Source organism: Lampetra planeri, chromosome 46 (genome assembly GCF_965212315.1).
Source record: "Lampetra planeri chromosome 46, kcLamPlan1.2.h2, whole genome shotgun sequence".
Classification (NCBI taxonomy): Eukaryota; Metazoa; Chordata; class Hyperoartia; order Petromyzontiformes; family Petromyzontidae; genus Lampetra; species Lampetra planeri.
In genome coordinates this window covers 1313840-1324496 of record NC_136152.1, presented here as the reverse complement: position 1 = coordinate 1324496, position 10657 = coordinate 1313840, and the positions used below count along the sequence as shown (strand labels likewise).

General features: G+C 54.0%; 1 protein-coding gene across 1 annotated transcript in view; it reads left to right on the top strand.

Moving 5' to 3' along the window:
- Positions 1-356: 356 nt before the first annotated feature.
- Positions 357-10657, top strand: part of TYRP1 (tyrosinase related protein 1) — a 26159-nt gene continuing 15858 nt past the window's right edge. Inside the window, exons 1-4 of the mRNA XM_078615126.1 lie at positions 357-1356; positions 6357-6672; positions 7133-7266; positions 9892-10156. Of these exons, the coding sequence (XP_078471252.1) occupies positions 1144-1356; positions 6357-6672; positions 7133-7266; positions 9892-10156 (928 nt within the window). The 5' untranslated portion in view covers positions 357-1143. The remainder of the gene's footprint in view (positions 1357-6356; positions 6673-7132; positions 7267-9891; positions 10157-10657) is intronic.

The window sequence follows — 10657 nt, the reverse complement described above, 5'->3', positions numbered from 1 at the left end:
ACCAGGTGACACGCGCTGTCACGTGCAGCGAGAGTGATAGAGAGAGACGTGAACTTGACAACCGAGACTCTCCCTGCAGGCAGAGTGGGCTGGGACCGGCGCGGTGAAGTATGGTCAAATGGGGCACAGCGGAGGTCATTGTTTGGCCGAATGCCATTCCAAACGGCCCTTACGCAGAATCACGAGACTGGCCATCATCCTGCGTTGGTCGTGACCACCACGAGGCCCTGTTGAGGTGGGGCGGGGGGTGCGAGAAGAGGGAGGGGGGCTGAGGATTTTAATCCTCATCATGCGCTCTCTCCGAGTGATCACGGGACACGTCTGCTTCTTAAAGGGACCACTCACCCGCCCGCTGGTCTTTGTCTCTCTCGCTCTCCCTTACTCTCTCGCTCTCTCTCTCTCCCCTACTCTCTCTCCTTGAGAGAGTGCACTCACTCTCAGCGCTCGCTCGCTCGCTTGCTCTCTTCGCATTTCCTTCACCTCTCTCCTCGCTTCAGCAGAGTCGCATCCTCGAAAGTCTGATCCCATCCCACATCTGAGTCCCATCCCACATCTGAGTCCCATTCTTCAGAGTCTGAGTCCCATCCCACGTCTGAGTCCCATCCCACATCTGAGTCCCATCCCACATCTGAGTCCCATCCCACGTCTGAGTCCCATCCCACATCTGAGTCCCATCCCACGTCTGAGTCCCATCCCACATCTGAGTCCCATCCCACATCTGAGTCCCATCCCACATCAGAGTCCCATCCCACGTCTGAGTCCCATCCCACGTCTGAGTCCCATCCCACATCAGAGTCCCATCCCACATCTGAGTCCCATCCCACGTCTGAGTCCCATCCCACATCTGAGTCCCATCCCACACCTGAGTCCCATCCCACATCTGAGTCCCATCCCACATCTGAGTCCCATCCCACATCTGAGTCCCATCCCACATCTGAGTCCCATCCCACGTCTGAGTCCCATCCCACATCAGCGTCAAATCCCACGTCCGCATCCCTCGTCCTCTGCCCCATTGCGCCGCAGCTCTTTAAAATCAAAAACTCGCTCCGTCGATACGCGCGTCCCACCGCTCAATAAAGGGCGTCTGAGGTGGACTAAAGAGGCCACTGACGAGTGCCGCGCGCGGTCTGTGTCGGAGCCGTCATGACGCCGCTTCGCCCTCACCCCGAGCCTCTTCGCCTCCTGCTGCCGGCACCGCTGCTGCTCCTGCTGCTGCTGCCGATCTCCAGCCGCGCGCAGTTCCCCAGAGTTTGCGCCACCGTGGAAGCGCTCAACTCCGGTGACTGCTGCCCGCCGATGCCGGGGGCAGGGCCCGGAGACCGATGCGGAGACACTGAGGGTCGAGGTTCCTGCCAGGTACCCCCCCCCCCCTACACCCCCCCCCCCCCCACACAGGCCCCCTCTCCCACCACATTCTCTGTGCTTTCGTCGTATATTTATACGGCGCCTTGATGCGAGGCGCTTTACACGGGTTGTCTTTTATATTCTTAAGTTTTTTCGGTAAAGTCACGTAGGTAAAAATGTTTAATTAATAAAAGTAAAATAAAAATCACGACGTTTCGGAGGCAACACAAGCTTCCGTCTTCAGGTGGAACCGTCACAGCACGATAGCTGTATTACCTACGTGACTTTACCGAAAAAACCTAAGAATATGATTCCTTGCAGTCACGAAAGCTTCAAATCTGGGTTGTCTTTTCTTGGATTTTCTGTTTGCACATAGTCACTTTAAGATGTTTTCTTGTTCATGTTTTTGTTTTCTGTTTGTTGCGGTTGCACCCGATTCAAGAGCCGAATGGCTCACAGGGCTATACCTAATAAATGCAACTTGAAACTTGAAAACTTGAGTGGCACAATGAGGGTGGCTACAAGTGATGCGGTGAATAGGGGATGGGGTATTGGGAGGTTTAGTGGGTGCGGGAATTACGACGGGTGCCTAGGGATGGGAGGGGGCGGTGCTTTCCCACCTGATGATGGACGCTTGTGTTGCGCCCGAAACGTCGTGATTTATTTTACTTTATACCTACGTGACTTTACCGAAAGAACCAAAGAGCAGGGAGAAAATGTCTTGAAGAAAGAGCGGAAACTCGACAGGGCGGGTGGCTTGCTCCTCGCTTCACGCGGAGGGGAAGTTTATTCGAGTGCAAGGAGGGGAGATTGAGAGCGGAGCGGGCGGGAGGAGACGTCAGCGAGAGGAGAGGAAGCGAGGCGCGGTGGGGGGCAAGGCAGCGGACAGATTGTCTCTACCAGCGCAAGGAGCTTGAACAGACGCCGCGAGTAGATGGGGAGCCAGGTGCATTTCCATACGAGGTGCGGGAGAGGCGTGGGAGTTTGTAAACTAATCGTGCAGAAGACGCATTGTGAAACTGCTGGAGTGGAATGGATGCTATGGGCTGGGAGACCGAGTATGGTCAAGTTGCAGTCGTCTCACCGAGTGAAAGATGAGCGAGTGGATTTGTAGTTTGGCGGTGGACTGAGTGATGAGAGGGCGCATGTTCCCAATGTTTTGCAAGGTGGAATCGTCGGGTGCGGGTGATGGCGGAGGTGTGAGGGCCCAGGGGTGAGGGGCGAGTCGGAGTGGGGAATCGAGGTTGCGGGCAGAGGGCACAGGGTGTTAGTGAGAAAGATGGGGTGGTGATGGTGGGGTGGGTGGGTGGAGGGGGAAGAACAGCGGGGCGAAGGAAAACTTCGGGTTGTGGAGGTTGATGGCGAGGAAGTGGAGCGGCATCTAAGACTGAAGGGCGGCTGGGCAGGCTGAGATGCGAGAAGAGCGGTCCGGAGTGAACGTGGACAAAGAGAGTCCAGGGGAGATGAAGATGAATGACGATGATGATTGATGTTGGTGGTGGTTGATGATGATGATTGATGCTGGTGGTCGTGGTTGATGATGATGATGATGGTGGTCGTGGTTGATGATGATGATTGATGCTGGTGGTCGTGGTTGATGATGATGATGATGGTCGTGGTTGATGATGATGATGATGGTGGTCGTGGTTGATGATGATGATTGATGCTGGTGGTCGTGGTTGATGATGATGATGATGGTGGTCGTGGTTGATGATGATGATTGATGCTGGTGGTCGTGGTTGATGATGATGATGATGGTCGTGGTTGATGATGATGATGATGATGGTGGTCGTGGTTGATGATGATGATTGATGCTGGTGGTCGTGGTTGATGATGATGATGATGGTGGTCGTGGTTGATGATGATGATTGATGCTGGTGGTCGTGGTTGATGATGATGATGATGATGGTCGTGGTTGATGATGATGATGATGGTGGTCGTGGTTGATGATGATGATTGATGCTGGTGGTCGTGGTTGATGATGATGATGATGGTCGTGGTTGATGATGATGATGATGGTGGTTGTGGTTGATGATGATGATTGATGCTGGTGGTCGTGGTTGATGATGATGATTGATGCTGGTGGTGGTTGATGATGATGATTGATGCTGGTGGTCGTGGTTGATGATGATGATGATGGTGGTCGTGGTTGATGATGATGATTGATGCTGGTGGTCGTGGTTGATGATGATGATTGATGCTGGTGGTGGTTGATGATGATGATTGATGCTGGTGGTCGTGGTTGATGATGATGATTGATGCTGGTGGTCGTGGTTGATGATGATGATGATGGGAGGAAATTGATCGATATTTTGAAACAGATTCAATAATCCTCGTTAATTTGTGCGTGGCGACGAAGTGGTTAGCGGGCTGCACTATGAACCCGGCGAACCGATGTTCGATTCCTGGCCACGGCTAACATCAGCGGCGAGTGATATCAAAACCAGGTGCGGAGGAAGGACAACAAACTATGGGTCTCTGTGTGAGTCTATGGGTCTCTGTGTGAGTCTGTGGGTCTCTGTGTGAGTCTGTGGGTCTCTGTGTGAGTTTGTGGGTCACTGTGGGAGTCTATGGGTCTCTGTGTGAGTCTATGGGTCTCTGTGTGAGTCTATGGGTCTCTGTGTGAGTCTATCGGTCTCTGTGTGAGTCTATCGGTCTCTGTGTGAGTCTATGGGTCTCTGTGGGAGTCTACCGGTCTCTGTGTGAGTCTATGGGTCTCCGTGTGAGTCTATGGGTCTCTGTGGGAGTCTACCGGTCTCTGTGTGAGTCTATGGGTCTCTGTGTGAGTCTATGGGTCTCTGTGTGAGTCTATCGGTCTCTGTGTGAGTCTATGGGTCTCTGTGGGAGTCTACCGGTCTCTGTGTGAGTCTATGGGTCTCCGTGTGAGTCTATGGGTCTCTGTGTGAGTCTACGGGTCTCTGTGTGAGTCTATGGGTCTTTGTGTGAGTCTATGGGTCTCTGTGGGAGTCTACCGGTCTCTGTGTGAGTCTATGGGTCTCCGTGTGAGTCTATGGGTCTCTGTGTGAGTCTATGGGTCTCTGTGTAAGTCTATGGGTCTCTGTGTGAGTCTATGGGTCTCTGTGTGAGTCTATGGGTCTCTGTGTGAGTCTATGGGTCTCTGTGTGAGTCTATGGGTCTCCGTGTGAGTCTATGGGTCTCTGTGTGAGTCTATGGGTCTCTGTGTGAGTCTATGGGTCTCTGTGTGAGTCTATGGGTCTCCGTGTGTATATTTAACTTCTTTCGCACCATACGTAGCCAACCGTTGCTAATCGGATGTGCGGGGGAAGGACAACAACCTAAAGACAAAAAAGGCCGCCCCAAAGAAATGAGTTTTCAATCTTGATTTTAAAATCCAGATTGATCGTGACTGCGTTCACGACAGCGGGTGTGCTCGGCTGTGATTATGGTCGCCGTGTTTATGGCCGTGCGAGCCCGGCGGTTCGATAGCCCATCGTGTTTGCAATCATCTCATTCCATCCCCAGGCGGCAGGGCATTCCCCCCATAGGCCGTGTCCATGCGTGTGCTGACGTGCTTTGGCGTCTTAACTGCGCTGCTCCCTGTGGCTCCTTGTGCCTTTTGACGGCTCGTTACGGCTCGTCAAGGCTCGCTGTGGCTCTTCGTGGCTTGTGCGTAAGGGGCTGTCCATAAATGACGTCACGCACCTAGGGAGGGGTCAGACATTTGTGACGAGGGGGGGGGGGTGAGAAATGCGCAACTTTAAATAGATATAGACAACACGTTCTACTTAATTAAATAGACTTTTTAATAAATGTTTTCTCCTACAACATCAGAGTGCAGCGCCACCATAAATACGCACTACAATGACAATAGTTTAAAGCGATTTGAAGCATGTTTTATTTAGAGGGGGGGGGGGGTGCAGAGCTTTGTGACGTCATATTTGAAGGGGGGTCTGACTTTTTGTGACGCCGTGTGACGAAGGTTGGGGGGGGGGGTCAAAAATCATCCAAAATCGTGTGACGTCATTTATGGACGGCCCCTAAACATTTGTCGCAGCGCTCTATTTTTTCTGTGATCGCACCGTCGGTTTTCGCGGTTGCTCTGTGCATCTCTCCGATGCGCGACCAGGCAGTGCCGAGTGTCGGTCGGCAACCTGCCCGACGTTTCGCAACCACGCGACGAGATGTCATCGGTGGGAACCTAAGTCCCACGGCTACGACGAATCTGCGGGGGTACCGAGTATGCAGGCGATGCGGGGGCTGTTTCATGGCGAGGACTCTGGCTGGCTGGAGGCGTGTGCAGCTTACTGGTGGTCTTGGGCACTGAGGGTGGACCCAGGGATCGCCAAGAACTGGGGCCTTGGTCACTGCCGGGCGTCGTCGTTGCCCCGTGGCAGCCCCTTCCGTCTGGAACGCGGCCATCATTATCGTGGTCGTCCCGCCGCTGCTGCTGCTGCTGCTGTTCCTGTTGCACTTTCGCAGCAGCAGCAGGAGCAGCAGCGTTCACTCGACACCGATCTTCTAAGAGACACCTAAATTCCCAATCTCTTTCTTGAAGGGCTCTTTCTGCAGACTTTCCAGTGACGCAGAGCTCGGCTCCGCGCTTCAAGACTCACGGCCACGTGTCTGTGAAATATCGTGCTGCGGTATAAATCGCGTTGTGACAATAATAATCCATCCATCCATCATCATCATCGTCATCATCGTAGCCATCGTCGTCTTCATTGTCTTTTTGGTTCTTTCGGTAAAGTCACGTAGAAGTGAAATAATAAAATAATCAAAATAAACATAATAAAATAATTCTCGCGACGTTTCGGCCACAACGCAAGCAGCCGTCCTCAGGTGAAGAATGAAACACCACCAAGCTTTCATTCTTCACATGAGGACGGCTGCTTGCGTTGTGGCCGAAACGTCGTGAGAATTATTTTATTATGTTTTATTTTTATTATTTGATCATTTCCCTTCTACGTGACTTTACCGAAAGAACCAAGAAGATTAATCCCTGCAGTCACGAAAGAAGCTTTAAATCGAAATTCATTGTCTTTGTTCATCAGCCCGTCGTGGTGGAAGACCTCCCGCATGGCCCCCAATTCTCGCTCGACGGCCGTGACGACCGCGAGCGATGGCCCCTTCGCTTCTTCAACCGCTCGTGCGCCTGCGCGGGCTCCTTCTGGGGCCCCGCGTGCTCGCGCTGCCGCTGGGGATGGACGGGCGCTCGCTGCGAGCTGCGGAGCGCTCCGGTGGCGCGCCGCGACATCGCGACGCTCGCGGGCGCCGAGCGGGAGCGCCTCGTCGCGACGCTCGACCTCGCCAAGCGCACGCCGCACCCGGAGATCGTGATCGCCACGCGGGCACGGGATGAGATCCTCGGTGAGTGAGGGGCGGGGGAGGGGGGTGCGGAGGTTTGCGAGAGACGGCGCGGAGGACGCGATGTCACCGTCGTGTTGTTCATCTTTATTGTCGTGGTTATCAGTATCGCACCGTGTGCTGTGGCATGGTGTGTGTGGCGCGCTATGGCATGGTGTGTGTGGTGTGTGGCGTGCTATGGCATGGTGTGTGTGGTGTGGCGCGCTATGGCATGGTGCGTGTGTGTGGCACCGTGGCGGTGGTGTGGCGTGAACACGTGGTGTTGCGTGGCACTATTGCGTGGTGTGGTCTGACAGGTGGAGTGGTGGCGCTATAGGCTTGGTGTGTGGCGTGAACACGTGGCTTTGCGCGACGCGTGGCACGTGATGTGGTGCGTCACAATTGCGTGGCGTGAACACGTGGCTTTGCGCGTCACGCGGCACGTGACGTGGCGTTGACACGTGGTTGTGACGCGCACACCCAGGCCCGGACGGGGCCACCCCGCAGGTGCAGAACGTGAGCGTCTACGACGCGTTCGTGTGGACCCACTACTACTCGGTGCGCCGCACCTACCTCGGCAACGGCACGAGCAGCGCCGAGGCGGACTTCTCGCACAAGGTCGGTGTCGCTCTCCAACCCGAACGAGCGCCACGCCTCGAGAGCCTTCCATTCTCGACGTGCATAGCGAGCACCACGCGCATGGCATATCGTGCTGTGGTCTAGAGTGGGTGATCTATCGTGCATGGCATGCCGTGCGTGGTAGGTCGTCCATAATATGTTGTGCATGTTGTGTCGTGCATGGTATGCCGTGCATGGTATACAGTGCGCAGTATATACTGTATGCTGTTTTAATCTTGGCATTAGATTAATCGGCTGACCCCTCCCTCCTCCCTGTACGCACGCGGGCTTTTTACACCCCCCCCCCCCCCCCCCGAATCCTATAGAACGGCCGATATTTAATCCACGCAGAAAGGATCAAGGATTAATAATATTAACGTGTTTAAGAAAACAGAAAGTCCACCGCCGGACTATCTAACTCATTTGAAGGCCAATGTAGACAAATTATTATCGAGGCTTCACACACCCCGTCTCCTATGCGTACGCACATTGTCAGTCGACCTCCCATACGCAAGCGAACGCATTTGGGTTAACCTTCCCCCCCCCCACTCCATGCGTACGGTACTAAAATACTCAATGGATGGCCCCTGATGAGTGCATGATTGAGTGAGAGCGCGCGTAATTGAGTTTGTGAGTGAGAGCGCGAGCCAATTAGTGAGCGATTGAGTTTGAGCGCGCGTGAGTGATTGAGTTGGTCACAGAGCGAGTCAATGAGTGAGTTTGGGAGTGGTTGAGTTCGGGAGTGGACTGCGTGCGCTCGAGCGGGCGATTAAGTTACGTAGCTAAGTGAGCGGATACGTTCGTGAATGACAGCGTGAGTGAATGCGTGCGTGAGTGAATGGGTGCGTGAGTGAGTGAATGAGTGCGTGAGTGAGTGAATGAGTGCGTGAGTGCGTGGATGCGTGCGTGCGTGAGTGAGTGCGTGAATGAGTGCGTGCGTGAGGGAATGAGTGCGGGCGTGCGTGATTGAGTGAACGTGTGCGTGAGTGAGTGAATGAATGAGTGAATAAGTGCGTGAGTGAATGAGTGCGTGAATGAGTGAATGAGTGCGTGCGTGCGTGAGCGAGTTAATGAGTGCGTGAATGAGTGAGTGCGTGAGTGAGTGCGTGTGTAAATGAATGAGTGAATGAGTAAGTGAGTTAATGAGTGCGTGAATGAGTGAATGAGTAAGTGAGTGAATGAGTGCGTGAGTGAGTGAATGAGTGCGTGAGTGAGTGAGTGAGTTAATGAGTGCGTGAATGAGTGAATGCGTGCGTGAGTGAGTGAATGAGTGCGTGAGTGAATGAGTGAGTGAGTTAATGAGTGCGTGAATGAGTAAATGAGTGAATGCGTGCGTAAGTGAATGAGTGAATGTGTGCGTGAATGAGTGCGTGAGTGAGTGAGTGTATTAGTGAATGAGTGAGTAGGTTATCGAGCGAGTCGGTGCGTACCTGATTGGTCAAGTACAGTAAGTTGGTGATTGAACAGCTGTATGATCCGGTCGGTAATTGGGAAAATGAATGATTTAGTTAATATGTGTTATCGTACACATCACACGTATTAAGACCCTTGCCTAGAAACATCTTGGCAGTTCAAGCGAGCCTGGCTGCTGATGAGACATTGAATGTCCAAACCGATTCAGAGTTGGGTTTGCAATGAACCGACGATGCTGAAATAACAATCCACTCCTCGGAATGCCGTGAGGCTGATGGTATGCGTAAAGTGCGCAACACAATTATTGTCATTGTTTTACGTGGAGGGATATGTCTGTGAAGGAATCTAAATGTATATTATTAGTTATTTCGGTAAAGTCACGTAGAAGGGAAACAATAAAATAATAAAAATATAAAATAATACAATTCTCACGACGTTTCGATTGCAACACAAGCAATCATCATCAGGTGTGAAAAACACACCTTTTTTATTTTTATTATTTTATTGGTTCCCTTCTACGTGACTTTACCGAAAGAACCAAGAATATGAATCCCTGCAGTCACGAAAGCTTTAAATCGAAATTTTAATTGAAATGTGTTTGGTTGGTAAGAGCGTGCGTACGAATCGCACTTCCCCCCCCCCCCCCCCCCCGTTATCCACACAAAGATCCCCCGTATAAATAATTGGTTTTTTACCCTTTTATCTGGCAACAAAACTGACACCTTTTTTCAAGGAGTCATGTTTGCATAGACCACAATGCCTGCAGTCATAATGCAAACAAAACACACAACTCTGATAATGTATGCACTGTCCTTGAAGTTGATTGGTCCACACCCGAGATAGCTTTCCTTAGAGCCTAGTCTCACATGGTGTTGGACCAGATGACGCCAAAAGGCGCACCGTTTAGTCTGAACAGACTGTTGGGGCAAGTGCTGTTAGCGAGTAGCACCTATGAAGGCCGACACAGCAACCACGCCCGACCACCTTTGTCTCCCCAGTGGCGATGTTGTTTTGTTACACACAACACCAGGTACTCATCTGAGGCTGAGTCGACCTAGGGGTGGCCCAGAACCGGTTCAGATAATCGTCACCGCTGTTTGGCCGTGAGCGGGAAATCCAACTCGGGATGGCCGTCTTAATAAAAGCGCTGCGGGTTAACCACTGCGCCACCGCTCCTCGTGTATCCGCACGCACGCCCCCCCCCCCCCACAGGGTCCCGGGTTCCTCACGTGGCACCGCTACCACCTCTTGGCACTGGAGCGCGACCTCCAGGAGCTGCTGGGGGACCCGGCCTTCGCCATCCCCTACTGGAACTTCGCGCGCGGCGGAGCGGAGTGCGACGCGTGCGACGACTCTCTGCTGGGCGCGCGGCACCCCCAGGACCCCTCCCTGCTCAGCCCCGCGTCGCCCTTCTCGCGGTGGCGCCTCCTGTGCAGCGACAACGTCTACTACGACACGACGGGCGCGCTCTGCAACGGTGAGGCCACATTCGCCCGCCCGATCGCCTTCCCGATCGCCCTCTTCATCGCCCGCCCGCTCGCCTTCCCGATCGCCCTGCCGATCGCCCGCCCGATCACCTTCCCACTCGTTCGCCCGCCCGCTCGCTCTCCTGATCGCCCTCCTGATCACCCTCCTGACCGCACGCCCGATCACCTTCCCACTCGTTCGCCCGCCCGCTCGCTCTCCTGATCGCTCTCCTGATCGCTCTCCTGATCGCCAGTCCGATCGCCCTCTCGGTCGCCCGCCCACTCGCCCTCCCGGTCGCCATCCCGATCGTCCGCCCGATCGCCTTCCCGCTCGTTCGCCCGCCCGCTCGCTCTCCTGATCGTCCTCCTGATCGCCCATCTGATCGCCTTCCCAATCGCCCGCTCACTAGCCCGTCCGCTCGCCCGCCCGGTCGCCCACCCGGTCGCCCACCCAGTCGCCATCCCGATCGTCCGCCCGATCGCCCTCCCGCTCGCTCGCTCGCTCGCTCGCC